The 23,141-nt window shown below is 53.0% G+C and overlaps 5 protein-coding genes across 5 annotated transcripts; 1 reads left to right on the top strand and 4 right to left on the bottom strand.

Moving 5' to 3' along the window:
• Positions 1–5,180: 5,180 nt before the first annotated feature.
• CTHT_0038120 (uncharacterized protein) lies at positions 5,181–5,969 on the top strand (the record flags this gene model as incomplete). Its single annotated transcript, XM_006694171.1, has 4 exons — positions 5,181–5,414; positions 5,468–5,547; positions 5,599–5,645; positions 5,695–5,969. The coding sequence occupies 4 exons, from the start codon at positions 5,181–5,183 to the stop codon at positions 5,967–5,969; spliced, it is 636 nt and encodes a 211-aa protein (XP_006694234.1).
• Positions 5,970–6,088: 119 nt separating this feature from the next.
• On the bottom strand, positions 6,089–7,210 carry CTHT_0038110 (putative mRNA decapping protein; the record flags this gene model as incomplete). The annotated part of the gene is made up of 2 exons (XM_006694170.1): positions 6,089–7,062; positions 7,144–7,210. The coding sequence occupies 2 exons, from the start codon at positions 7,208–7,210 to the stop codon at positions 6,089–6,091; spliced, it is 1,041 nt and encodes a 346-aa protein (XP_006694233.1).
• Positions 7,211–11,048: 3,838 nt separating this feature from the next.
• Positions 11,049–12,416, bottom strand: CTHT_0038100 (uncharacterized protein; the record flags this gene model as incomplete). The annotated part of the gene is made up of 1 exon (XM_006694169.1): positions 11,049–12,416. One exon carries the CDS (start codon positions 12,414–12,416, stop codon positions 11,049–11,051), a length of 1,368 nt encoding a protein of 455 aa, XP_006694232.1.
• Positions 12,417–17,898: 5,482 nt separating this feature from the next.
• On the bottom strand, positions 17,899–21,620 carry CTHT_0038090 (uncharacterized protein; the record flags this gene model as incomplete). The annotated part of the gene is made up of 3 exons (XM_006694168.1): positions 17,899–18,625; positions 18,675–21,397; positions 21,450–21,620. The coding sequence occupies 3 exons, from the start codon at positions 21,618–21,620 to the stop codon at positions 17,899–17,901; spliced, it is 3,621 nt and encodes a 1,206-aa protein (XP_006694231.1).
• Positions 21,621–21,971: 351 nt separating this feature from the next.
• CTHT_0038080 (uncharacterized protein) lies at positions 21,972–23,141 on the bottom strand (the record flags this gene model as incomplete). Its single annotated transcript, XM_006694167.1, has 1 exon — positions 21,972–23,141. The coding sequence occupies one exon, from the start codon at positions 23,139–23,141 to the stop codon at positions 21,972–21,974; it is 1,170 nt and encodes a 389-aa protein (XP_006694230.1).

Genomic DNA, 23,141 nt, shown 5'->3' with positions numbered 1-23,141 from the left:
GGAGAGCACCGCTCTTGCTGTGCAACTCCCAACAACAGCTTCGGATCGAGCATACGATTCTCGTGGCAAGTCATACGCTTCACCACAAGCCAATCAATTGAATTTCGTCCTTTCATTGCTTAGGACTCCTCCTGTCTTTCCCTCCACCAGGCCATGTACCGGCCGCCTGCGAATGATGTTCTCACTAATTTTTACAAGGCGAGGGGCGGCATTAATGTCAGATAAAAGCATATCATAGCTGTCATCGACATCAATCGCAAAGGCTGGATTCATTCACTTTACATCTCAAAATCGCCTCCTGATGTCAGGTAAACCTCCTCCAGCGGCGCCACAACCTCACTGTACACCGTCTTCCAAAACTCGTCGGTATCCATTTCTTGAGCAGCTTTTCTCGAAACACAACGTCGTACAGCTTTCTGGTAACCCTCTCCAACTTCCCAACGTCCTCTCAGCCAACTTATTGGCGACCAGATAGTCCCTGAGAATGACATAGTCGTTACCGACTAACTTGATATCCTCTTTAACCTTCCGCAGACGCTCTATAGGTGCCCCAAGGCCGATCTCAAGAAGCTGGATTCTTAACAGGAACAAAGAGTTATCGTCGCTGCTGTTGCATTGTTCGGTTGTTTGATCGACTGTACCATCACCTTGACCGCTGATTGCTGGCAGAATTCGGCTTTGGAGATACGGCTGATTGTATCTCACGGCCTCTTCTCCCTGAAAGAAGTGAATGTTCCCTTTGCTAATTAATTCTGACAACCAGTTCTTCATGGCGGATTCAGGCTAGTTCGTATCAGTCCATGGCTGGAACAGATCATTAGTAAGACTCACTCAGCATTGCCCCTATCGCAACACTACTGTCGAGGTCCAGAGCCTTCTCAATCTTCTCTAATGTCACATGAATCTCCGAGATGCCTTCCTCAAATACGTTATAACTACCCCTCACCTTCCGACGAATCTTGTCACTCCATTCCTTCGATCTCCAAGGGAACCCAAATGGATCGAAATGGCGGTGTCTATTTCGCCATCCGACAGGATACTGCCCAGCAACAGCTTACAAAGGTTTCGCAATCTCTTCTCCTCCGTGGTCAACTGATGCCTGATACTTCTGAGTGAGCGTGAGCTCCCAAATCTACTCCTTGACTTAGCACACCGGATTGAAGGCTTTATTGCTGCAAGGATGAGAGGATTCGCCCCCAGAATAAGGCCAGCCACCTCAATTCCAGATACGCTGCAGCGTCGGTCAAGTAGTCGTCTAGTGTAAACTTGTAAAGATTAGGTGCATCTTGAAAGAAATTCCTGATAGGTGTGAAGCTGGTCGAGGATCGCTGCAAGCAACCAACTTAACGCTGACTTGGGCATGCCCCAAGCACTTATAAGGGGTACTAAACCGCACGTGCCACAAAAAGCTCAGGGTAAAACTTGAGGCTGATTCGCTAGCTGAATCTCTCGCCCCGCTACAGGCCATAAAAGCTTCCATGGGCATCTTGCAGTATAATGGTTATACATAGACTAAGGGTTCCTAGTATCATATGTCTATCCCTGTCCATTTTGACAACTTCCTGAGTCGGTATTAACGACCTGTTGCCAGGTATCCTCAGAGCCCTGTATCACCTTGGACTTGCCTTTGTGGTCTCTCAAGAGTTTCCGCTTCAAGCCTTGTGTGCTTTTGCTTCTCTCAACGGACATTGGTACCATTGTACGCTTGGCCCCCGGGCCCAATAGCTCACAATCTTTGCATGGGAGTGCGTGCGTTATACCGGGTTATTGACTCTCTTGGTGCTGAGCAGGGAAATTCTTCTTGGCCCAAGGATGTGTCAAACGTGCTCCCGAAAATTCTGTCATCACTAAAGAAATGAGGAGTGCCGGCTGAAGGTGTGGGCTGGAAAACATGTTGCACATCACAAAGGGGGGGGTATCCTTGGAGCATCGATTGAGAGAAGCCCTCTAGATTCAGGTTCACATTGTCTTTCTCTTGCAGAATGTTCTGGAATCCTTGCAAGACATCTTTAAACTTCCTCAGTTCAGATCCCAAAAGCATTCGGATCGGGTCCGGCAACCCGCTAGCAAGCATGGGTCGACAACACATCTCCAGGACAATTCTGGAAGCTTAGATAACGTGAGATATGGAGAACCATAAGATATCGCACACGTGAGAGACAAATTCCCGAATAAGAATCCCCCAATGACTGAGGAACTCGGCAAAGCGATCACAAGGCATTTCCAATTCCTCTATCATCGCCGGAAGCGCCATGAACAGCTGGTTTTTGGATTGGGAGTCGCTTGTGGCAGAGCAAAACGAAGAATACTAGGACATGGAGTAAACTGCCAGAACCGGGGCTCTTTCAAGCATGGTGTATCTACTATATCAGATAATGTATAGGAGCTGTCAGGTCTCATCTCTCAGCAGGACATAGTTGATGAGGATGAGAGGTTAAGCATGGCTCTTCCATTGACTTCTTATGCCCTCATCTACCAGTGTGCTCAGAGGAGACTTGCGTGTGCCGCCATTGCCAGCTGCAGCTGAGCAAGAAGTCTTCGAATGTACATTCTGCTATAGGATGATTGTAGCAAGCACTAGACATGCCTGAAGCAAGTCATGGTTTTGAGTGATGTCTTGAGCTTACCATTCCCATGTATATGTGCACGTCTCATTGTGAGGAGGCATGTCTTCGGTGACTTTTGCCCTTATATCTGATTTTTTTTTTTTTGTCGAACTGCATCCAACAGGATCTAGACTTCGAAAGACGACATCAATGGCAGAATCACGTTTTCCGGTGTCACTGGCGCTCATGGTCCTGCCCTTTCCAGTGCAATATATTTTACAGTTCTGAACCTGATCTCAAGGAACATCTCATCGAGCGATATCTTTTGAAGGCGAGTGAAGAGCAGCTCAACTCAGCTATCGCTCTTGGTGAAGGTCCCACGAAGATGGGACCTATGAGTTGCCCAAGTTTCCAGGAACAAATTGGGCAATCTCACATAATACATCAAACACACTGGAAGGCATCTGGGGCAGCTAGCACTTTTTGCTCTCCTGGGTGCTCAGCATGACATTGATGAGAACGAAGACAGAAGCGACAAGAAAGATGAGGAGGACGGCAATGGTAGATACGAGGGCAGGAGTGACGAACACGATCATACTAACAGTGAGAATACCTGTGACAGCAATGATGGTGAGCCCATAAAACCAAAGGTCTGGCCAGACACTCGTTGTGGTCCATGAAAGTTTTTTATTGTTATTTAGCAGACTCCCCTCCCTTAGCCACGCTTCTGTCCCCAGCACGACCAGCGATCCAGCACTTTGATCAAGGGGGGAACTAGAACAACGTCACCTGTCTCAGGTAGATCTCCCTTTTTTGGTGTCTCAGACAGATCTACCCTCTTTGAAATTGAAAGAGGAGAAGAATATAAAGAGATGGGATAACGAAGATTGCTTTCCTTCTATACTTAAATATACCTATGTTAATATCCATACAGCCATAATTGGTGAACCAAATTGCCGATGCTCATTCCCACTACGGAAGCATAAAGCTATAGTCCTAGTGCTCTTGCCTAGGCGATCCCTCCTCCTACAGTATAGTGCAACTGTTTCCAACCCTGTCAGCCGCTGCGAGATTGTTCTTATATAAGACACATGGACTGAGAAAGCAAGGATAATCGAATTCAGGATAGCCACTAGGGCCAGATATCTCTATAGGTTTTTGGACCAAAAGCATGGCAAAAGGCTCTATGCATACAGAAAAGGCCCAGTGAGCTAAACAGCCTGGGAATGGCCGAAAAGATCATAAAACAGGCAGTGAACTAAGAAATGCACACATGCCGGAAAACCAAGTTGGATGCATGGCTGTACAAATGGAGAAAGGACGATAGATCAGAGAGTTCAACATCTGATCAAATCTGTCCTTAGTACTGCTCACCCCCTCTGTCTAGCGAGTGGCAGAGTTTGTCACAACATATCGCGTTAACAGGGTCATAGCTAAGTATGGAGGTGCTGAGAAATTCGCAGCTGACCATGCTTACAGAGGTCGAGAGGGTATAATCCACCAACTCAAAGTTGGATTTTCTTTCATATATATGTCCCGACTGTGATGATTCCATAACCTCCCGAGATGGGTTCAAGGTAGTAGACAGGTTATAGAGCCTGAAGGACCAGGGCCCCCATATAGTAGTGTATGTGATTTACTGTGATCACCAGTTGTTCGTTGACAACTATTTCTATTGCTGATTGAGGAGACCTCATCATCACTCCGGGGGATGGGCGTTTCTAAATACATATCTATATTCGAAGCCATTGGGGTGCTTGTCATAGGGTTGAAGTTCTTGCCAAGCATCTTTCATCACCATTGTCGCTGGGTGACCACGGTGAGAGTCCTCCATCCTTCTGATTAATCACTATACCGAACCCGTTCTTACCTGTCCATTGACCATATCCTCTAAGCCAAGTGGGCTCTCCATTGGCTCCCTACCACACCGCTGCGGGACAGCTGCTGATCCGCGCTTCTAACCGTAACACCGACCAGTTGCATCTATCAAGTATACCAAAATGCACGCAAAAGATCTCCGTCTTTTGCAAGTACATTCGGGTATATTACGAAGACGTGCGTTTTTTGTTCTGTAGTGTCTTCGGAAATATTTGCATGGCCCTTTAGGTGATTTTTCCCAGCTTTAACCCTGAGAGAAGTTCTAATTCAAAGGGGTAGTTGGCCAGCAAACTCTACCCTCTTAGCACTCAGACTCTGTGACAGTGGCCGGACAAAGTGTTGATCCAAAACATTCACTGAAATGTAGAGATGGTAAGTTAGACGTTATTCGAGTAGCCCTAGGTACCCATTGGCTCACTAGAGAGGTTAACCAAGTATTGACTTGCTGTGATCGAACCCACCAAAGGCGACTGTATTCGGTACAAAAAAATGTGTCAGCTTTGTGGAGTTTTATGTGGGATTATGGGATAGTGCTCTTGGCAGCATTTTATTGTATTGTGTCCATACCCCACCTCGGTCTTACAGCTTGCCGCCTGAACCCTGAGCCGCCCAGACAGTACAGCTCCAACCCTGGATTATCATCTCCAAGCATCACCAACCTCGCCATCTCATTGTTTAGAGACCATCGCCGCAGTCTTCCCAAAAGATAGCACACTGATGGAGGAGAAACACTTGATGCAAACAACACCAAAGCCCATGCCGCCGATGCGCCGCGGCCCCAGCTCACGGCTGGTTCGTATCACCGCCGTTGCCTTCTTTATCGGCCTGTACCTGCTCGCCTGTTACTATATCGACCCACGCGGCGTCTTCCACAAGGAGCCCGATTTCGACGAGTTCGAGGAGGAACTGCCCAAAAAGTCTACGCCGGTGAAGTCGCAAACGTTGGTCCCTCTCGAGGCCCATATTATGAGCAAGTGCCCGGATGCAAGGGTACGTCAACGGCCAAAGATACGCTCATTGGGGGCATATCTGACGCAACACAGGACTGCCTTCGGGATCTGGTGCTTCCTACGATGGTGCGCGTGCATGATAAGGTCAATTTTACACTGTCGTTCATCGGGACGTACGTACTCTTTCCTGCAACTATAGCCTAAACGCTTGCTGACATTCCCAGGCCGACTGACAACGACGGCGTCGCCTGCAAGCATGGCCCGGAAGAGTGTGCGTTCCCCTTGCCCCTCAAACCCGAGACACACACTTACAACCACAGGCCTCGGCAACATCATCGAGCTATGCGCCCAGAAGCTCTACCCCGAGCCCAAGGCCTTCCTCGGCTTCACCATGTGCCTGACGCGCGACTACAAGCACATTCCGCAGCGTAGCCTGATCGAGGACTGCGCGCTGGAGCACGCTCTCGATTTTAACGCCCTCAACGAGTGCGCCACACGCGAGAATGGCGCCTACGGCGTCGGCATGCTGCGCGATAGCGTGCAGCGGACGGCTAATGTAAGTTGTGGTCTTGGGTATCTACAAATAACAAGCTAACGTCTCCTAGGCCGGCGTCACCAAGTCCTGCACCGTCCGCCTTGATAATAAGATCTACTGTATCCGTGATGGCGGCAAGTGGACCGACTGCCCGCACGGCGCGAGCCCCAACGACCTGGTCATTGAGATTGAGAAGCTGCACCGGGCTCGCTCGTCGGGCGAGCCTGCTTCTTCCGCTTAAGCGGCTCGAACACGTCCACCCACAGGTCGCTCGCCTCGCCCAGCGTGTAGCACATGGTGACGCGGTCCATGCCTACGTCGCTGCCGTCGCCATCCTCCGGTCCTACATGCATATGTTCTAGCTGTTCCATGACGCTCTCCAGCCCGACCGCCTTGCCCGTAGCTTGCGTTGCCCCCGCCTCGAGTTGCACATGCACGATGTGGATGTGCAGATGGTAATATGTTGGTTGGTAGTGCAGGTACAGCTTGAGCTGGTCTGCTTCGACGGTAGGGTACACCTTGGTCGTCGCCTCGATCAGCTTCTCGCGCATGTGCCGCAGCCATGGCAGGTGCTTCTTCTTGAGGTCGCGCAAGCTCCACAAATCCCGCCGCTCGACGATGCCCAGCAGGTGCAGCGCCTCGACAGTCTTGCGATCCCAGTTCAGGTCCGGCAGTAGCAGGAAGCCCTCCTCGGGATCCTGGCCGTACGGCGTTCGGTAAATAACGTCTTCAACCTCCTTCCGGCCCTCAATGATATTGTACACCCAGTTCAGTCGGCCCGCCTCGCGCTGCGCCTGCATGTACGGCCGCACATAATCGCGGTAGATCTCGGGCGTCTCGGTCACGAAACGCACGCCCTGCTTGCTGTACTTTTTCACATGCTTTTCTGTGCACGGGTAGATGAGGTTGATCTTGAGGTCGGCAAACTCGTCGTCCGTGCCCTCGCTCTCTTCGACCGGAATCTCGATGACGCCGCTGCTAGCCAGGTACCAGTGGTAGATGTCATTGGCGCCGAGGTTGGTTAACGCCCGGAGGGTGTTGGCCGCACGGCCCAGGTAGGCTGTGGACGTTGGGAATGGGGCGCGTTCGAGGATTAGAAGCGCCGGTTGTCCGTCGATGGCACCGTACAGCGCTGATCGGCGGCCGGCTTGGTCTGTGTTTTGGCCGGGGAATGTCAGCCTTGTCAACGAGAGTGGGTGATGGGGTCGTCGCGGGCCAAGGATGGCGTACGTACCCTGATTGAGCAGCCGTTCGAACTGGAAACGGGGGACAAGCGCTTCGGCAGATCGTTTGGCGTCCATTGTTATCAGTCAGGCGCCGTATTGGGTATTGTGGAGGCTGGGCTGATTGTGTGGGTGGATTTCTGGATGTATGTTTTGGAGAGTCTTCGTTTGCAATTGAGATCGGTTTGAACCCCGCCTATGTGTGGGGCTGGGGCAGCTGGCGGGCTGGTCCGCTCCGCGCAACGCGTTTGGCAGGGTTAGGGGACTGGATGGAGATGGGGCTTTGAAATGACATCTCCATCAACACTCGCTTGGTTACAGGTACGGCGTTTGGTATGGGGTTTTCATCGGGTTATGCGCCTGAGTAAGGCATCATGGCATTGTTATCATTGCAGGGTTATTGTGTAGTGTGTTATGACAGCACTGGGTTCAGTCCGCATGACGAGCAGTGAAGTTTCAGCCTTATCTCTCTCACTTCAACGGTCATCGTGTGATACCCACCTCATAGCTTGGAACAAGATATGACGGAATGAGAGAGCTAAGTCAAAGAGATTAACTTCGATGTGTTCTCTGCAAGTTTCTGGCATCCAGATTGGCTCAATTGAAGCATTTGACCAGGTCATCGCTTTCAGAGAGGTCCATATATTAAAGCCCTGTTCGCTATGGAGCCCCATCGCCTGATCCCTCTTCCTCAATGGACATTTCGATCGCAATACGGATAGCCCAAGCCAATCCCCAAGCTCGTGATATCCTACCTGCCGCGGTTGGCGACGCTTACCCAACCATCACCGCCAACTGGGCCTCGTGAGTTGTGTCGCCAACTTCACACACTGTGCCACCTGCACGATGGAAGCGACCCCCCTTTTTGGGTCCCGAGCACAATACCGTAGCTTCTACCTACCGTGGTGTCTCCCGTTCCAAGACAGGCACAAGCACAAGACGGAACAGCCCGAAATCCACCGATACGTTGCCATGCCACGTTGCAGTCGTGGCTCTAGAGAGCGTTATAGCTTCTCCCCTAGCGTCGATGAGACATTCGGGCTCGGCGATGGTGATGATGATGTTGGATACTCCCTCAAGCTAGCGCGGGGAAGGAAGGGGTGGCTGGAAGAGGCGGTGGCGCCCAGATTAGGTTGAGGAGTTGAGACAGACAGCGCTGGCGGTTATGGATAGGTAGGGGAGAAGGGAAGGGATAGCCGGGTGGCTTACTCGGTAGGGTAATCCGGTCTGGTGTTAAGAGATATGTGAGTACAACGTTGACCTGTATACTGTCTCGGTTCGTCGAGATCAAGGGACTTGGTCGTGGGGTTCACTGGAGGAGATGAAGGGTCTGGGTGGCTCAGAGGAGTTTGATTCTGTGTTGGCCTACTGAAGAGACTACTATCCTGCGACGTTGGCTGAGAGTAAAACTTCGTCAAATTTCAGCGAAAGGCGAACACTTCACGTTGAGGATAACATCGGCAAAAGAGATCTACAAGTTAACCAGTAGTTACCAGGTGGTCGGGCAACAAGCTGAAAAATGTGCAAGCCACCGTATTAGCCAACTCTGTACAAGGGCAAGAGGCAAGTCGAGCCGGAAGCTGACGCTGCGCCGACTCGGTCTGTGTAAAGTCGCCCTACGAAGGTAATATGACTGTGTCTACATATTCTTACAGCGTCGAGTCCTTGCCTAGGGCACTGCCTAAGACACTCGCTTAAATCACTGACTGATCTTTTATGTCGTCATCTCCTTGTGTAGCTACTCAGGTGGGAGAGTCTACACCGCCTACCTACAGTTTAGATGCTGTAGCGTACTACATGGAGGATTCAAAGAGCCAATATTTACTTCGTGGATGCTAAACGAAGCAACAAATCAGAAAATCTCATCAAAGGCCTCACTCATGCATCCCTAACCTAAGGTAAGCCACCAACAGCAGCAGCCGCCGCAACAGCAACCTGCACACATGACTGTGTAGCATACTTATCACCAACAACCAGCGCCAACGTGTGCAAAACTTACCTGCCCTTCCTCCCCCCCCCCCCCTTCCACAAAATAACCGCAGGCATTTACCTGTCCTGCCCAAAAAGTGCGAGAAATCACGCCAGATCAGCCCTAATTTATCTAACTAGGGTCTAGTAGCGCCGCCGCCGAATCTCTGTGATCATCCCGACATCCGAGATAACAAACATGTGCCATCGGCCCGGCAGTCGGTCCCGAGATTTTCAGGGCGCGTATCGCCGCCGGGTTCGGTACCCTGTCGACGTCAGTGAAAGCTAACAATCAGGTGAAAAATTTGAAGACGTGAGTGGCCCTCCTGCCTAGAATAGGCAACAAAAGGAGGGTGAATAATCGTTTTGGTAGGTGACGTCAGCATACACACCCATATCACACGGCAAAATTCCGCCAGGATTGAGAGGTTGTTTGGCGGTCATGATACTGTGGTCTGGCGCCTGACGTGGCGCGTGGTTGAGTGCAGCCTGAACTGTGTGTAGCATAATGCAAGCACTCCAGGGATCCGAGAGGAGGGACAGGATTTCTAGAAGGCGAAGATGGTGTTGCATTGATGAAATGGGAGTGAGAAAAAGCCTGTCCAAGAACCGGGGCCAGCAGCCCCTGTGAGGTCGATCGATGCATCGTGTGCGTGAGATATTCTCTGGTGTGATTGCGCAAAGACAGGAGAGAGACCTTGGCTCATCAAGCGGGATGAGATAGCTTCAAGAGATAAAATATGCACTCCGTACCAAACAGATGTATTACCCCTATATGCAATGATTGTGTAGAGCAATCATGTAGCGTTATCTGTATCATGTACTGTGTAGGATGGCAGAGAAACAAGTTGTGACCAGCCTGCTCCCCCAACCATCCAAATCACGTCCTCGTAAACCGCAAAACCCCCCCCCCCTTTTCTCTTCAACACAGCCCCAAACGTTGGGTATCTCCTCCTGTAACAAGCCAACGAACCGAGAAGAGTCTTTATTTTGGGAAAACCTCTCCTTCTTAAAATTCGGGTATTGCCTGGGACCAGAAGAAAATCCCAAACCAACGGGGCAGAGCAGACATGCATGGGATTTGCACTCTACTCTCGGCCTTAACAACATTGAACAGATCTCAAGTGGTATATCCCATTACACTCTCCATCCAACTTTTGCAGGTCGTGTCTCGTGCGGTCTCAAGGGACAAAATAAAAACACTTTTGGACTCCGCTTCCAACCAATCACAAATCCAGCCCACCAGCCCACCAATCAACCAACAAGCCCACCAGCCAGCCACCTCTCTGCGCGATCGCCATGCTTCGTAAAATGTCAAACAAGACGAAGGAAGAAAACAAAGGCACAAGAGCAGAGACGCAAAGGAAACAGACCAGTACTCGATAAAACCCGAAGCAAAAATGGGATGAAGCGGAGAGAAAAATAAACCTACTTATATGCTTTTGCTGCTGCCTGTAGCCAAGAATGACGAAATCTCTCTGTGTGTGCTGTGCTGGACCGGGTCAGTCCTGTTCCCTAGACGCCGGCCTCATGGTATCTCCTGCTGGATGTAGACTAATAGAACGACAAAACTCTCTTTCTCGCAGACGCCAAATGAAAAGACCCGAGAGCTAGTCCCCTGTCGGGGAACAACCCAATGCACTGTATATTCAAGTCCAACCAACTCCCCCCCCCCCCAAAAAAGTAACCCTAAGCATGTCCTCATCCATCATGTTATAACCATCAATAATCGTAGAACCATCAAACTGTAGGGCGCCGCACTGATATATAAAGATGTCATTGCTTAACGTAATCGGAGCAGGGCAGAGAACGAATCGAGCCGAGTAGGCTTGGGTACTTGTTGCCAAGCCAGACTAGCTGCGGCGTTGTCTGTCTGTGGCTGTAAATGGGGGTGACAGCAGTACCGCACTGCTCGATTGGGCGTTTGATCGTTACATAGGCTCATGCCCTACGCCTCAACGCCCTCGTCCTCGAGCTGCGTCGGCTTGGCCGCGGGCGGCACGCCATGTGTCTCGGGGAGGATCGGCGCCGGTAGCGGCGGCAGCGGAATAGAGTCCTTGTCCTTTCCCAGGACGGACTTGCGCATGCTCTGGAGACGGTAGCTCCGGGCACGCGTGAGGTCATCCTCGCCGTTGGCGTCCTCTTGCTTGTTGCCGTTCGCCTCCTCCTTCTCCATGCGCTCCATCTCGCGCTGGGCCAGCTCGAGCACCTCCTCGAGCCGCCGCTTAATGCTCGACACCTCCTCAGCGCATTCACCATCGCGCAAGAACTGGTGCGCGGCGTGCTCGCTCATACTCTGCACATACTCCAGGCCCTTATCGAGCTCGTCCCACACCGTGGGCTCGTCGTTTTGAAGATCCAAGGCCGCGACAGCCTGGGTAGCTTGGCCATAGAGCGGACGGCCGCTGCGGGCAGCGTTGAGCAAAGCGGCAGCACTAGGGCTCATCCGACGCGTGGACCGGAAGGCTAGAACTGGAAGGATGGCGGCGGGATCGTTGAGGTTCTCGGCCGGTTCGATGGGAGCGTCACCCGGCGTGGTAGCATTAGCGGTGGTAGGATTGTTGTTGTCAGCGTTATTGTTGCTTGCGGCGTTCAGCTTTTTGCTGCCGTCAGCATCCGTGGCATCGAGCTCAGCCTGGCGGCGGATCTTTGCCACCTTGGCAGCCATCTTGGCCTTGCGCATCATATTGCGGGCAGAGCTGACAAACTTGACCAGTTCCTCGAAAAAAATTTGCACGTAGCTGTCATAGTACACGATAATCATACTACGACTGCGGTATTTTGGCTTGTAATCTTCGTCCCGAGGCTGGCTAAGTAGCGAATCAGTGCGCTGACGCTTCTTGAGAGTGGCACGGGCGCGGGCTTGCCCGGCGGCACGGGCTGCGTTCGCCTGCCTTTGGGCATGAGAATCAGCCGGGTTAAGGGGCGCCTGCTGGGTGTTGGACTGTTGTTGTTGCACCTGTGGTTGCTGCTGTGTCTGAGGATCGGCTGGTCGCTGTGCAGAGGTGTCAAATCTAGCTGCTGCAGCTCCTGCAGCGGCAGCAGCCTTCTTTTCGGGGTCGTCATCATCGACATCCATGGGAGTCACGTCTCTTGCAACTTCTCGGGGGTGTGCGTCGCCATCGTCGCGGGCCTTGAGTGACTCGGTCGATCCCTTAGGCCGTAGGCTCTTGGTGCCGCTGCCGGAAGCCTCGGCATCCTGCACCTCGTTTAGGCGGGCCAGGTCTTTCTGACGCTGGTCGATCTGCTCGTCGAAGTCCTCTAGGCGTCGTTGCCAGTCAGGGATGCTGGCAGTCAGGAACTTGAGCGTATCCATTTCGAGTGACTGTTCCTCCTCCTCGCCGGAAGGAGCGTCTCTGCGTAAGTACGCGGCCGTCTTGACGATTTGGGGGGGTGCGTGCGTCGCGAGGCCGGCACGCACCAGTTATTATGATACTGTGCTTATCTGTGATTTGAGTTTTGGATGGAAACGAGAGCGCGTGATGCCGCTGTCAACGCGCACAGCCGTCGAGACTGAGCCAGACGTCGTTGTTTGACGGCGATGATGATGGAGAAAAGGCGATAGGGAGATGAGTTTCAGGGTGAGAAAGGCGAGTGCAGCGCAGCTGTCGCAGCGATCGGCAAAAATTCCGGCGTGTGTTCGAGGAAGGTTTAGTGGGTAGTGAGCATGCTTCTTGGTCGGGCTGGGCAGTGGACACTCGGGACACGGGCAAAGAGAGGGGAGCAGGGAACAGGCAGCGAGAGGGCGAGAGGGCGAGAGAGGGCAGTGTTAGGATTGTGTTTAGATTGGTCTCTCTGTTCTCGAATCCGAATGTCCGGGAGTTCACTCAATGGTAAAATAAAATAGCCGTGCTGTCTCGTGGTGCTCGTGCTGCTGATGAAAAGGGGGAGAAGGGAGAATGCGATGCTCGAGGTCGGACGAACAGGTGATGGTGTGAGATCAAGCTCGCCACGGAGCGTGGGAAACGGTTTAGGTCCTTCGCAGAGCAGCGAGGAAGCGGAGAAAAGAGGGAGAGGGCGACAAGTGGAGATGGACCTATGGGGGTCGAAGGGGCCGGAGACTTAGATGGGCCCCAGCAGCCAGCAGCCAACAGCAGCAGCGATCTTCCACGGCTTCGAGTCCGCACCACAGAATTCACACGGTTTCACCCAAAAGACGTAAGAAGGCATAAGTCAGCCCAGAAAGTGCAACAGGCTCGACGGTTCGCCCGTCTGGTTTTGTCTGCTTTTTGTCTGGCGCGGTCAGCTCTGGTTGAGTGAGAGTGGGATTGCGACTAGAAGAGCGAGACGGGAGACAAGGGCGGAAAAGGGCGAGAACTTGAAGGGGGGTGTGGGCCGAACGTGTAGTTGAAGCGGGTGGGTGCCGGGGAAGCTTCCTTAGCGTGGACTAGTGCGCTGGCTGATCCGCAAGCTAAGAGCGGGCAGCGCTGCCGTGTGTTTCCAGCGGCCAGGGGTCCCTTTTCGAGCAAGCAGAAAGGCACAGGAAAGCCTAGCACGGGCCAACACTGCTACACTATTGGATATTTGTTGTTGGCTCACCCGCAAGCACCAGCGGAATTTAGTGTAGTCTTGAGCAGCCGTTGGGGTTCGGAGAGTGGAAGTGGAAACCAATATCGGGTTGTCCAGCGTCCGTCCACAACCTTGCAGTTTGCGGTCGGCCTGTCTGGTGTCTGGGCGCGGCCGGCGCTGAGTCGAGATGCGAGATGGGAAAATGACAGCAAAACAAGAAATAGAAGCCGTCAGCCTGGCATCGACAACACATAGCAGCAAGAATGCAGAAAACAACCAGAAGACACTCTATGTAGACAAGTCAGCACAAACCGAGGGCTCAGCGTACTTATAATAAAACGGACAGGAAAATGCCGCTCCTTGCTGGCCGAAGGCCGATGGATGGATGGCTAGGTAGCAGAAGGTGGCAGATCAAGCCGTGGGCGGGCAGCCCACACGCCCTGTGCTTCCTTTGTTGGCTTGGTCTCATGCGGTTTTGCAGTTTTTGCTGCACGTCGATCGCGACAGCAAGTACAACTACACACATAGCTGCCGTTCACCAACTTTCCTCCGCTGTGTGGCTGGACGCTTTGCTGGGGGCTCTCGCCTCAACTTGCGGACCTCCACAATTGGGCTGGGCCTTTGCGTTGCGTTGCCATCTGCGTTCTCATCAGCCGAGTCCTGACCAACATAGTCGACGACCGTACAACCTCCCTCATTAGCGTTATGGTAACTGTACATACTGGATGTAATCTGCACATAGGATGGGCCCTTCACACCAAGTACTTGCTCATGTCATTCTTTTTCAGTCAACTCACGTGCATTTTTCAATGAGCCGATAGGCACAGTCAGCTCGGGCTCCCTCGTGCGGAGGTATTGCGTCTGTTTGACGCTGGAAGACCAAGCAGAGCTCTTCTTTCTCTGGCCTTTGGCTGGCCAGCTGAACAAGGGTCACTCAACCACTCGCACTCGCTACATTGCACTGCTGCTGCGTAAAGGCCCCATGGCTGGTTGCATGTTGCATCGCTGGTCCACTCTCCATCTCAGATCTGTGCTTGTGCAGTGTTCTGGCCCAAGCATCGCTCATTCATGGACGCACGCCGTGGTAGCTTCTCAGATGCCCTTCATGAGGGCAGTAGCAATCCACCATCCACGCGCTCATGCAAATGTGGTGCGGATGGCCGGAAGAACCCGCTCGCTACCTTGCCTGGCGGACTGAGCCAAATGGGGCGGGAGGGGAGCCTCATTCTTTGGCTGCATGTTGCGCATCACAAGGGGCAAAAGAGAGGAGATTGTCGGGGTTGTCTGCAGGTGCGGGAAATCCTCAAGAGATCCAGCATCTCATTCGCACACTCGATGAAAAAAAAAAGGCTACTGGCAGCGAAAAGAAGAGGGTGCAACGAATTGATGGCCTCAGCCTGTACTTCCCACGTGTTCGAGGGACGCTGAGGGAACAGCAATCCTTGCTATTAAGTCTTCACTTCGTTGCTTTCCCTTGCTTCGATTGTGTCCGCCTGACCTAGTGCTAAAGGAAACATTTCAGTAGCCATCCACCAAGCATTGCTGTTTGCACTGTACCTAAAGTCTCGCGTAAATGCAGACAGCTGCAGAAGGGAGAAAGCAGGTTGCGGGGGTGACGAAAAAGGGTCACGACGCCCAAAGCATCCAGAATGCGGAGGTGATCATCAGCCTGTCACCCGCCATCACCTTACCAAACTCTCTCCATCCGCCGAGTAGCTCTCGAGAAGACAGCAAGCACCTCGGCAGGAGTGGAGGGGGCAGCGAATTTCAAGAAGCGACGACTCCCCTCGCACCGCTTTGTTCACAGCTTCAAATCCAATCCCCATCATATCCTATTCTAATCTTCCAAAATGGCCGTTCGCCCTCGGTCCGTGGCTGAATACGTACAAATAGATCTGCAAAGGCGTAAATTTTGTATGTATATGTGGGAGCAAAGAGGTTCTCTCGCCGTTGCCTTGCGTGTCGTCACGCCCTAATCTCCATCAGCAAGGCCCGACACGCATTAATGATCGCCGTGTAACGATGAGATTCATATGGCTCTGCCTGCTCCTCTCTCAATATGGCAGGAACGCAGATATGCTAGACGTGGTGGCTCGTCCTAGAGCAGAGTTAATTTGGCAAGATACGATGGGACGTGCAATTGGCAACGGTGGTGAGCTGCTACTTGGGTACGTAGGTCGGTCTCCGCAGCGGCATGTGCAACCCTTGTTTCGTGCAATCAACCGTCACTAGAGATAGAGATGGAGCTGTTAGCCGAGCGTTGCATGGCAAAAAAAAAAAAGGAAGGCCTTGCTCTTCTGCTAATTGCTATTTTTGCGACTAACGAGCGGCTCTATATCGCGCTGTCAACGTTCGTCGGTCGCAGCTTTTTTTTGGTGTTAAGGTTCATTGCGACTCTGCCATATTTCCCCCAGCCTCTCGGTGGTGTTCAAGCAAAAGCGCCTCGGGATCGACCCGTCCAAAACAACACCAAAACGTTGCGGCTAGCCCGTCCGGTTCGCAATGGAGGACTGTGTCCGAACTGCCGAAGTTTGCGGCCCCACTGGCAGCGTTTTCGGTCTTCTTGCCGGCTAACCACGCAAGTGTCGCCAAGAGGCTGCATTTACGGGGCACGATGCTGCCGTTACAACCTCTAAAGGTCTCATTCAAGAAGAACAGTCCGCAAACAGCCTCACAATTTCCTCCCCCAGTCCCCAACAACGGAGGCCTTTCAAGGAAGGCAGGTGGCGGAGGACCTTGTCAAACCATGTACTGTGGATAAACAATAGTGTAAACCGCAAGGATTGCAAGCTCAAATTAGCCAGCCGCCGGAGGTGCTTGTTAGGCATCTGCAACGAAAAAAAAATGCAGAAACGGCGTTGCACGTGCAGCTTCGGCGGATAACGGCCCGTACGTAACTTAGTCGGGCGAAGAGCTTCGACGCCCAGAGAAGAAAAAAATAGCGTTTTTTTTTCTCTGGGCAGCGGCAAGGAATCGTCTTGCAGAACAGGATATCTGCATGCCTACCTCAGCGGCTCCACGAATTTCTTGACTCCAACATCGCAACTCCCTATGATTCACACCCTGTCTTCTCATCTGCCTGCTCCTCAGCAGTTAGATCAATTGATGCAGTGTACAGCCCTGATGAACCTTTCATGGACTGCCAGCCAACCGCGTTGACATTTTCCTGATGCGGGAGCTAGGTGGGACGCTCAGCGACGAAGCACGACAACTTAGTTTACGAGTCGAAGGGCTTTCAAAGTTCTTTATATTACACCTGTCAGTGTGTTCCTGCTTTCAAATAGCCAGCAAGCATCATGTTGTCAATTTTAGCACAGCGTGCAACCCCCTAGATTTACTCTTCGACCGGCATTGTCAAGACGTTAGATAAATGGAGGAACGCCCCAAGCTGATTCCGAGCTACTCTCTGTCCGACAAGCCCGCTGGCACCCGCAAAGATCCGCTCCTTGGCATCGCCGCGTTCAGGTGACGGCTGGGGCAGCTTCTGTCTTTAGACGCCCGATCTCATATCGGCCATTTCGGTGTATGTACATGTTCCACTTTTTCCTGTCGTTCTGTAGGGGAGATCTGATTTCATGCCCCCAACGGCGACATCACAAATCCATCTGGCCCGTGCCTAGCCGTTTCTCATGCACCATCATGCATAGCAAAGATCCTTCATCGAAATGGCTGCGGGCAGATGCTGTCAGCTACGTGGTCATCGCCAGATAGAAATACACTACAACATAACTGCAGCCAAAGTAACCGCTGGCCATCCCACGGTGGTGTGACCCCGAGCCGATATTAATCGGCGACCTGCCCAACGTTGGATGCCGGCCCGATTATGGCTCGATACTAGTGACGTTTGATCTCAGGCACGATGCGGGTCTATGCCGCCGTTTCATGACAGCTTTGTCAAGGCTGAATAACGTAATCGTGTAACAAGCAGAAAGAGCAGAAAGGATTGGAAGTTGGTCTTTCATTAACAAGGCCATGGTGGCTCTCAACTGCCGGTTTCTCATGAAAGTTCTCTGCATCTACCCGGCCTCACCTCAAGACGAAAACAGTCAGAGGATGGGTCTTGGCGTTGCTCGGGGCGAAAAGCATGAATTCCGGGTGGACGCCGCCCTGCTCCACAGCAACAGGGCTGCCACGCGCCGCGGCCGCAGTCGAACATGTCCTCTTCACAACTGGCCGGGGGGTAGAGCCAACGGTTCTTGGCATGAAAAAAGAAGCATTTTGGATGGCTGGGAAAGCTTGCTTTTGATTGGTTCGGAGACTGGCCCGCAGCACAAAAGAGCGGTCAAAGCTCACGCCAAACCAAGCATTTCGACCAATCGCTTTATCTTCGACTTTTCTGCTCGTCCCCAATCAGTGCCTTTGAGATCTTCGACAGCCGGATCATCATGATGGAGACTCCAGACCTCGTCAACGACCATGGCCCTTACCCTCGGCCAGGGATGGAACATGAGGGCTCCAAGCCGGATTCGAGCCTCCCGGGCGCCGGCTTTGATCTTTTGGGCATCGTCGGTCTCGGTGGTCGTGGAGACGGCGTTCCGGCCCAGTTCTGCGATGGCCCCGTACATCCTGATGCATGCCTCGATCTTGCGGACGTTGCCTGTCTTGTAACAAGCTTTCTGGACTTGCAGACACATGCTCTTGTAGTTGACACCGCCGCAGCGGGCAAACACGCCAATGTGGAAAAGGAACGCTGCAACTTCAAGCGTCGGGACGAGTACCCGGTCTGTACCCTGCCAGGCCTTGAGATTTCGGGCCAGAGCTGTGCAGATCAACTCGACGTTGGCTGTCGATCTCTCACAGAACTCAGCCAACGCGGCCCGGGTGGCGATCACCAGTTCTTCATTTCCAGTGTCAGCCGACGACACAAATCCGGCCATCAAACTGTCCACCCATCCCTCCGTGTCGGCCTTTGCTCCGGAGAAAGCCGGGAGCAGCCAATCCTCTCGGAGGAGGTCAAGCAAGAATGAGAAGTATGCTTTGGAGGAGAATGTTAACCTCCTGAGCTCCGTCGAGTAGCTAGAAACGCGTCAGTATCCCACGAAGTTGTGACTAGAGCCTGCCGTACCTTGGCTTCAGTGTCACGGCCAGAGCTGCCTGTGCTTCCACCCTGACCCTGTCGAGCTTCTCAGCTGCTAGCCGTAGGACACGTAAGAAGAGTCCAGAGGTAAGGTTGTTGTTGGCTGGAAGGTCGTCCAGTCTCTCCCAGAGTGACTTGGTGGCTCGAATAGCTTGCAGACGGACATGAGAGCCAACGTCGCCTCGAGCAGTTGTAGTGTAATCGTCTAGGCCTTCAGCCACAAGCTCGAGGAAGACGCTGAGGTTCTGCTTGAGCAACTCGCTGTTGGCTAGGCTTTGCAAGATGCAGGCATGGGTGTCCGTCTGCTTGTCAGTGTTCCATCTCTCCACGATGGCATCGCATATCAGGCTCTTGTCCTCTTCCAGAGCCAGTGTCGAGGCGATCGGATACACCGCGGCCAGAGCAGAAAAATGGCCACTGGTGGTTCGCGTCTTGGACGATTGTCGTGCTCGAGCGGCATCCGTCCAACCTCTAATAATTTCATCACGTTCCGTAGCGGTGCTGAATATCATGAGAACAACCGCTGCCTGTGATGCGGCGGCTATGATATCCAGATCTTGCCACACCAACGCCCTTTGCAGGCTGGAGTTGATAAGGGCAACGATTCTGCTGAGAGGCTCGGGTCTTTGTTCTACCGCGTTAATAAGGGCTACTAAATCCGGGCCAGTCATATTTTTCAGCGATGGGCCAGACAGTAAGGTCTCCGTGCTGGAAGTCGCTGCCTGCAACACAGGGAGCGAAGAGATGATCAGCCGGCTCACCGCCTCATCGATGAGCTCCGGACGACGATAGGTCTTGGTGTTGCAGTCTTCAAGAATCCACAGGAGAGCGTCCATGGAAAGGCGGACGAACTTGTCCACAGCTGCGTCCCACTTCTGCATGGCTCCTGGAAGGGCATTTAGAACTGCAGCAAAACTCAGGAACAGCCCGTGGCGTTCCTCAACCTGCCGAGCTTCCAGTGATTTGAGACGATCTAGAACCATTGATACGGACTTAGCCAAGCTGTTGACAGGATTCGGGTCAGTGGATGCTAGTTCTGCCGTGATCCGGCCATACGAGGTTCCTGCTGCTCTTCTCGATGCCATGTCTACATCTCCAACGCCTCTCCAGCCAAGTAGCGCATCTAGGATCGCTTCTCCGTAGCTCCTGGAGAGCTTGGTCGCACCCAAAGCAACGTCTTGGAGCGCCCGTGTCCTCAGGGCCACAGCATGATAGTCCACTGTCTGGACAACCCAGATCCCGTGCTCGATCGTGTCGGGATGGCGACCGATGAGCTCTTGAAGAGCAGCCGAAGACCCTCGCCTAATATTTCCGGACGAGTCCAGACACGCTGCCACGATAAGCTCAATTGCCAAGATCTGGATGATGGATGTGTCAGGACGAGGGGTTGGCACAGCGAGCAATTCAGCCGTTGTGTACCTCCTCGCCAACGCCCAGATGCCAAAGCACGCAGCGTCACGAACATTTGTGCCCGTCGAGTGGCCGGATGCGCTCCTTCTCTCGAAGGAGAGACCCATCATCAGAGCTTGGACAATACCTGCGAGATTTTCTGCCGGGGGAGACCTTCGGTACAGCAGATGAGATAGGGTTAACATCAAACCGTGCCACTCAAGAGCGTCAACAGCGCTCAAGTCCTTTCTCGGAGGAGTAGAAGGGTCGTTGCGATCCTTAACGTGCAAGACGTTCTTGTTGAGACCCTCAAGGACGGCCTCAACGACCTGCGAAGCCATATCGGAGTCCAGCTTGAGTGCAATGATACTGAGTGCTTTGCTTGCTGCGAAGCGGACGGGAGTGTCGTTGTCTCCAAGGTTGTCCAACAGAAAACCAATCGTGGTTTCCACCATCTCCAAACTCTCCATGTCCCGCAATGGCCTACGGAGGAGCAGAACAGCGATGGCCCTGACTACCTTGATTATAGTTTTGCGGGTCAGAGCCGACCCAATATTAGTCTGCTCCGTAGCCATGCCATGCACGGCGTAGAAAATTGTCGACAAGTACTGGTCCATGTCTGAAGTGTCGGCTGATATCGTCAGAATTCCAGCGAGAAACGAGAGCACGCCAATGTAGTGATATGGCGTACGCTCCTCGTCCCTAGTTGGCCGCAAGGCGGCAAGAGCCCAGCGAACCAGAGCATCTAGCACACCCAACTGCTGCATGTCTCTGCGCATGGATATCCTCACTAGTAGCGCCTTGGACGCATCCCGCTCCTTGCCTGGCGATGCCAGATATTTGATAGCCAAGGGGAGGACTCGTGTGGTGATGCTTGGCAGGTCGGCTGGCCACTCGAAGCCGGGGATGCGGACAAGCTCCTCTTCCTCAACCTCGTGCGATGAGATCGTGGAGAGGTCAAACGGGGCAAGCATGAGATGCGATAGCCACAGCAGCACGACGTAGCGCTCTTCCCAGGTCCACTGGTTATGGGGCTCCTGAGCCTGTTCGGCCTCCTCCAGGGCTGAGAGCAGTAGTTCGAGGTACTTAGCCTCGTTGTTGAGGAAGCGCACGATGACCTTCTCGCCGCGGACCTTGCAAAAGGTGTAGATTATCTTGGAGATAGCCCGTGGCAGCGGCATCAGAAGCTCAGAGCGACTCGGCATTGCGGCAGTATGCCGTCGGGTCAGCTGGTACTCTAGAAATGCATCGGCCAGGATGGGTATCCATTTTGACAGGTGAGGATCGAGGAGCTGTGGTAGCTCCTGGAAGGGGTCAAGAAGCTTCACGATTGTTAGCAGCAAGCTTGTTACAAAACACAGCTCTGGAACTCACTGATGCGGTCAAGCGAGTCGCCTCCCGGGTGCGGACATGAGAACGGACGGGCGACTTTCCAGCGCCATCCTGCTTCCGGAGGAACGGTAACAATGATTTGTTAAAGTCTGCGATTAGATCGCCAGAGATTTTTTGCAGCTTGATGTCAAGCTCGTCCTCGGGGGCGTCCATGGTGAGATTTGCTGGAGTTTTGGTGAAGTTGTTGGAATGAATGGCCTTGCAGAGGGAGGAGTGGGTCCAAGTTCACGACAGCGGGGCAAGGCACGGCGAGATCTTGCATCAGGCACCACTTCCCCCTCCTCCCACAACCGACTTAACTGGCAGGGACGATGATTTCAAGGAAACAATATCCCAACACAAGGCATGCCACAGAAGGGGCTATTATATTCAGAGCTTTCTCTCCCGGAGAAAACAGAGAATGACAAAAATCAAGATTAACAATAGTGACTAAGGGTATCTGTTACAGTGCTAAACGGGCATGTCTAGGAGAATTAACTATCAAAATGCTCTCTTTGGAGCACGTTAAAGCCCCGAAATAGCCAGTGCGCCAACGAGCACGTCCATTGCTGAGCTGTGTGTTGCCGCTGTCGGGCCCTTCCCTAAGTCCGGCGGTCCGGTCCACTTGATGCCTAGCTGGTTTTGCTCGTTCCGGTCGTTCGTCCAGATGGAGTGCGCGTTCCTGCGGATGACTCCCTGGAAGACGGGGTTTGGAACGACGCGCGTTAGGTACTGCAGGTTGCGCATGAAGATGCCCTTGAACTGTGGTCCATCATTGCCACAGTTGGGCTCACACCGGTCAACCTCGTGGATGATGCCGGTGTTGTCGCTGAGCTTAGTGATGGCGGCGGTGGCGATGGCGACGGCATCGGCGAGATATGAGGTGTCAGCTGTCGCATGGAACAGCTCAACCAAGCCACCAAGAATGACACCCTGGTTGTAGGACCATGTCGGCAGGCCGTTGTTGACGCACTTCCCGTCCTCCTGGATGCGTAGCCCATCGTTGATGAGGCTGTTGCCGTTAATCATGCCACTGTTCTTGAACCACGTCCATTGATCCTTCGCGATCTTGAGAAAATGGTCCTTGTTATTTGGGATCCGGTTGGCCAGGCTGGCTGCCACACTCAGATACAGTTCGTTGGAGATGGCATTCTTATATTTCTTTTCCTTGCTCCACCAAATCCCCCCTCCGCAGACAGTATCGGTGCCGTTCTGCATATCAGCAAAGATACGCACCGCCATGTCGAGATAGGCGTTCTCCTTCGTCACGTCCCACGACCGGATAAGTGCGAGTGCCCACCACCCTTCGTCGTCATAGAACTCGTTGAGAAATTCGGAAAAGCCCCGCTTTGCCACCGGGTCATATGTATATGTCGACTGCATCAGGCCATCCCCGTAGAGGATCTTTCGCGCCGTGAAATGCGTCTTTTGCGCATTCTCGAACGTCGTCGCGATAATCTGGGGCACATTCACATCCCCCGTGTTCGATCCGACGTGCAATGCCCAGTCAGCCAGAACTGTTAAGCAATTGGCGCTGTTCCACCACCCGGTCGTAGTCCAGAGGCCCGATGGCCCGTGGTACCAGCCTTGAAGAGCCTTGGCTGCCTGCAGGACACGATCGGCATGTGATGTTGGATTAGTCGAGAGGTAAAAGACTGCACGAGCAGCTAGCTCGCTCCATCGTATGGCCACCAT

The sequence above is a fragment of the Thermochaetoides thermophila genome (genome assembly GCF_000221225.1).
Source record: "Thermochaetoides thermophila DSM 1495 unplaced genomic scaffold scf7180000011816, whole genome shotgun sequence".
Lineage (NCBI taxonomy): Eukaryota > Fungi > Ascomycota > Sordariomycetes > Sordariales > Chaetomiaceae > Thermochaetoides > Thermochaetoides thermophila.
Note: the sequence above shows the minus strand (reverse complement) of the source record. Positions and strands in the feature narration are given on the sequence as shown.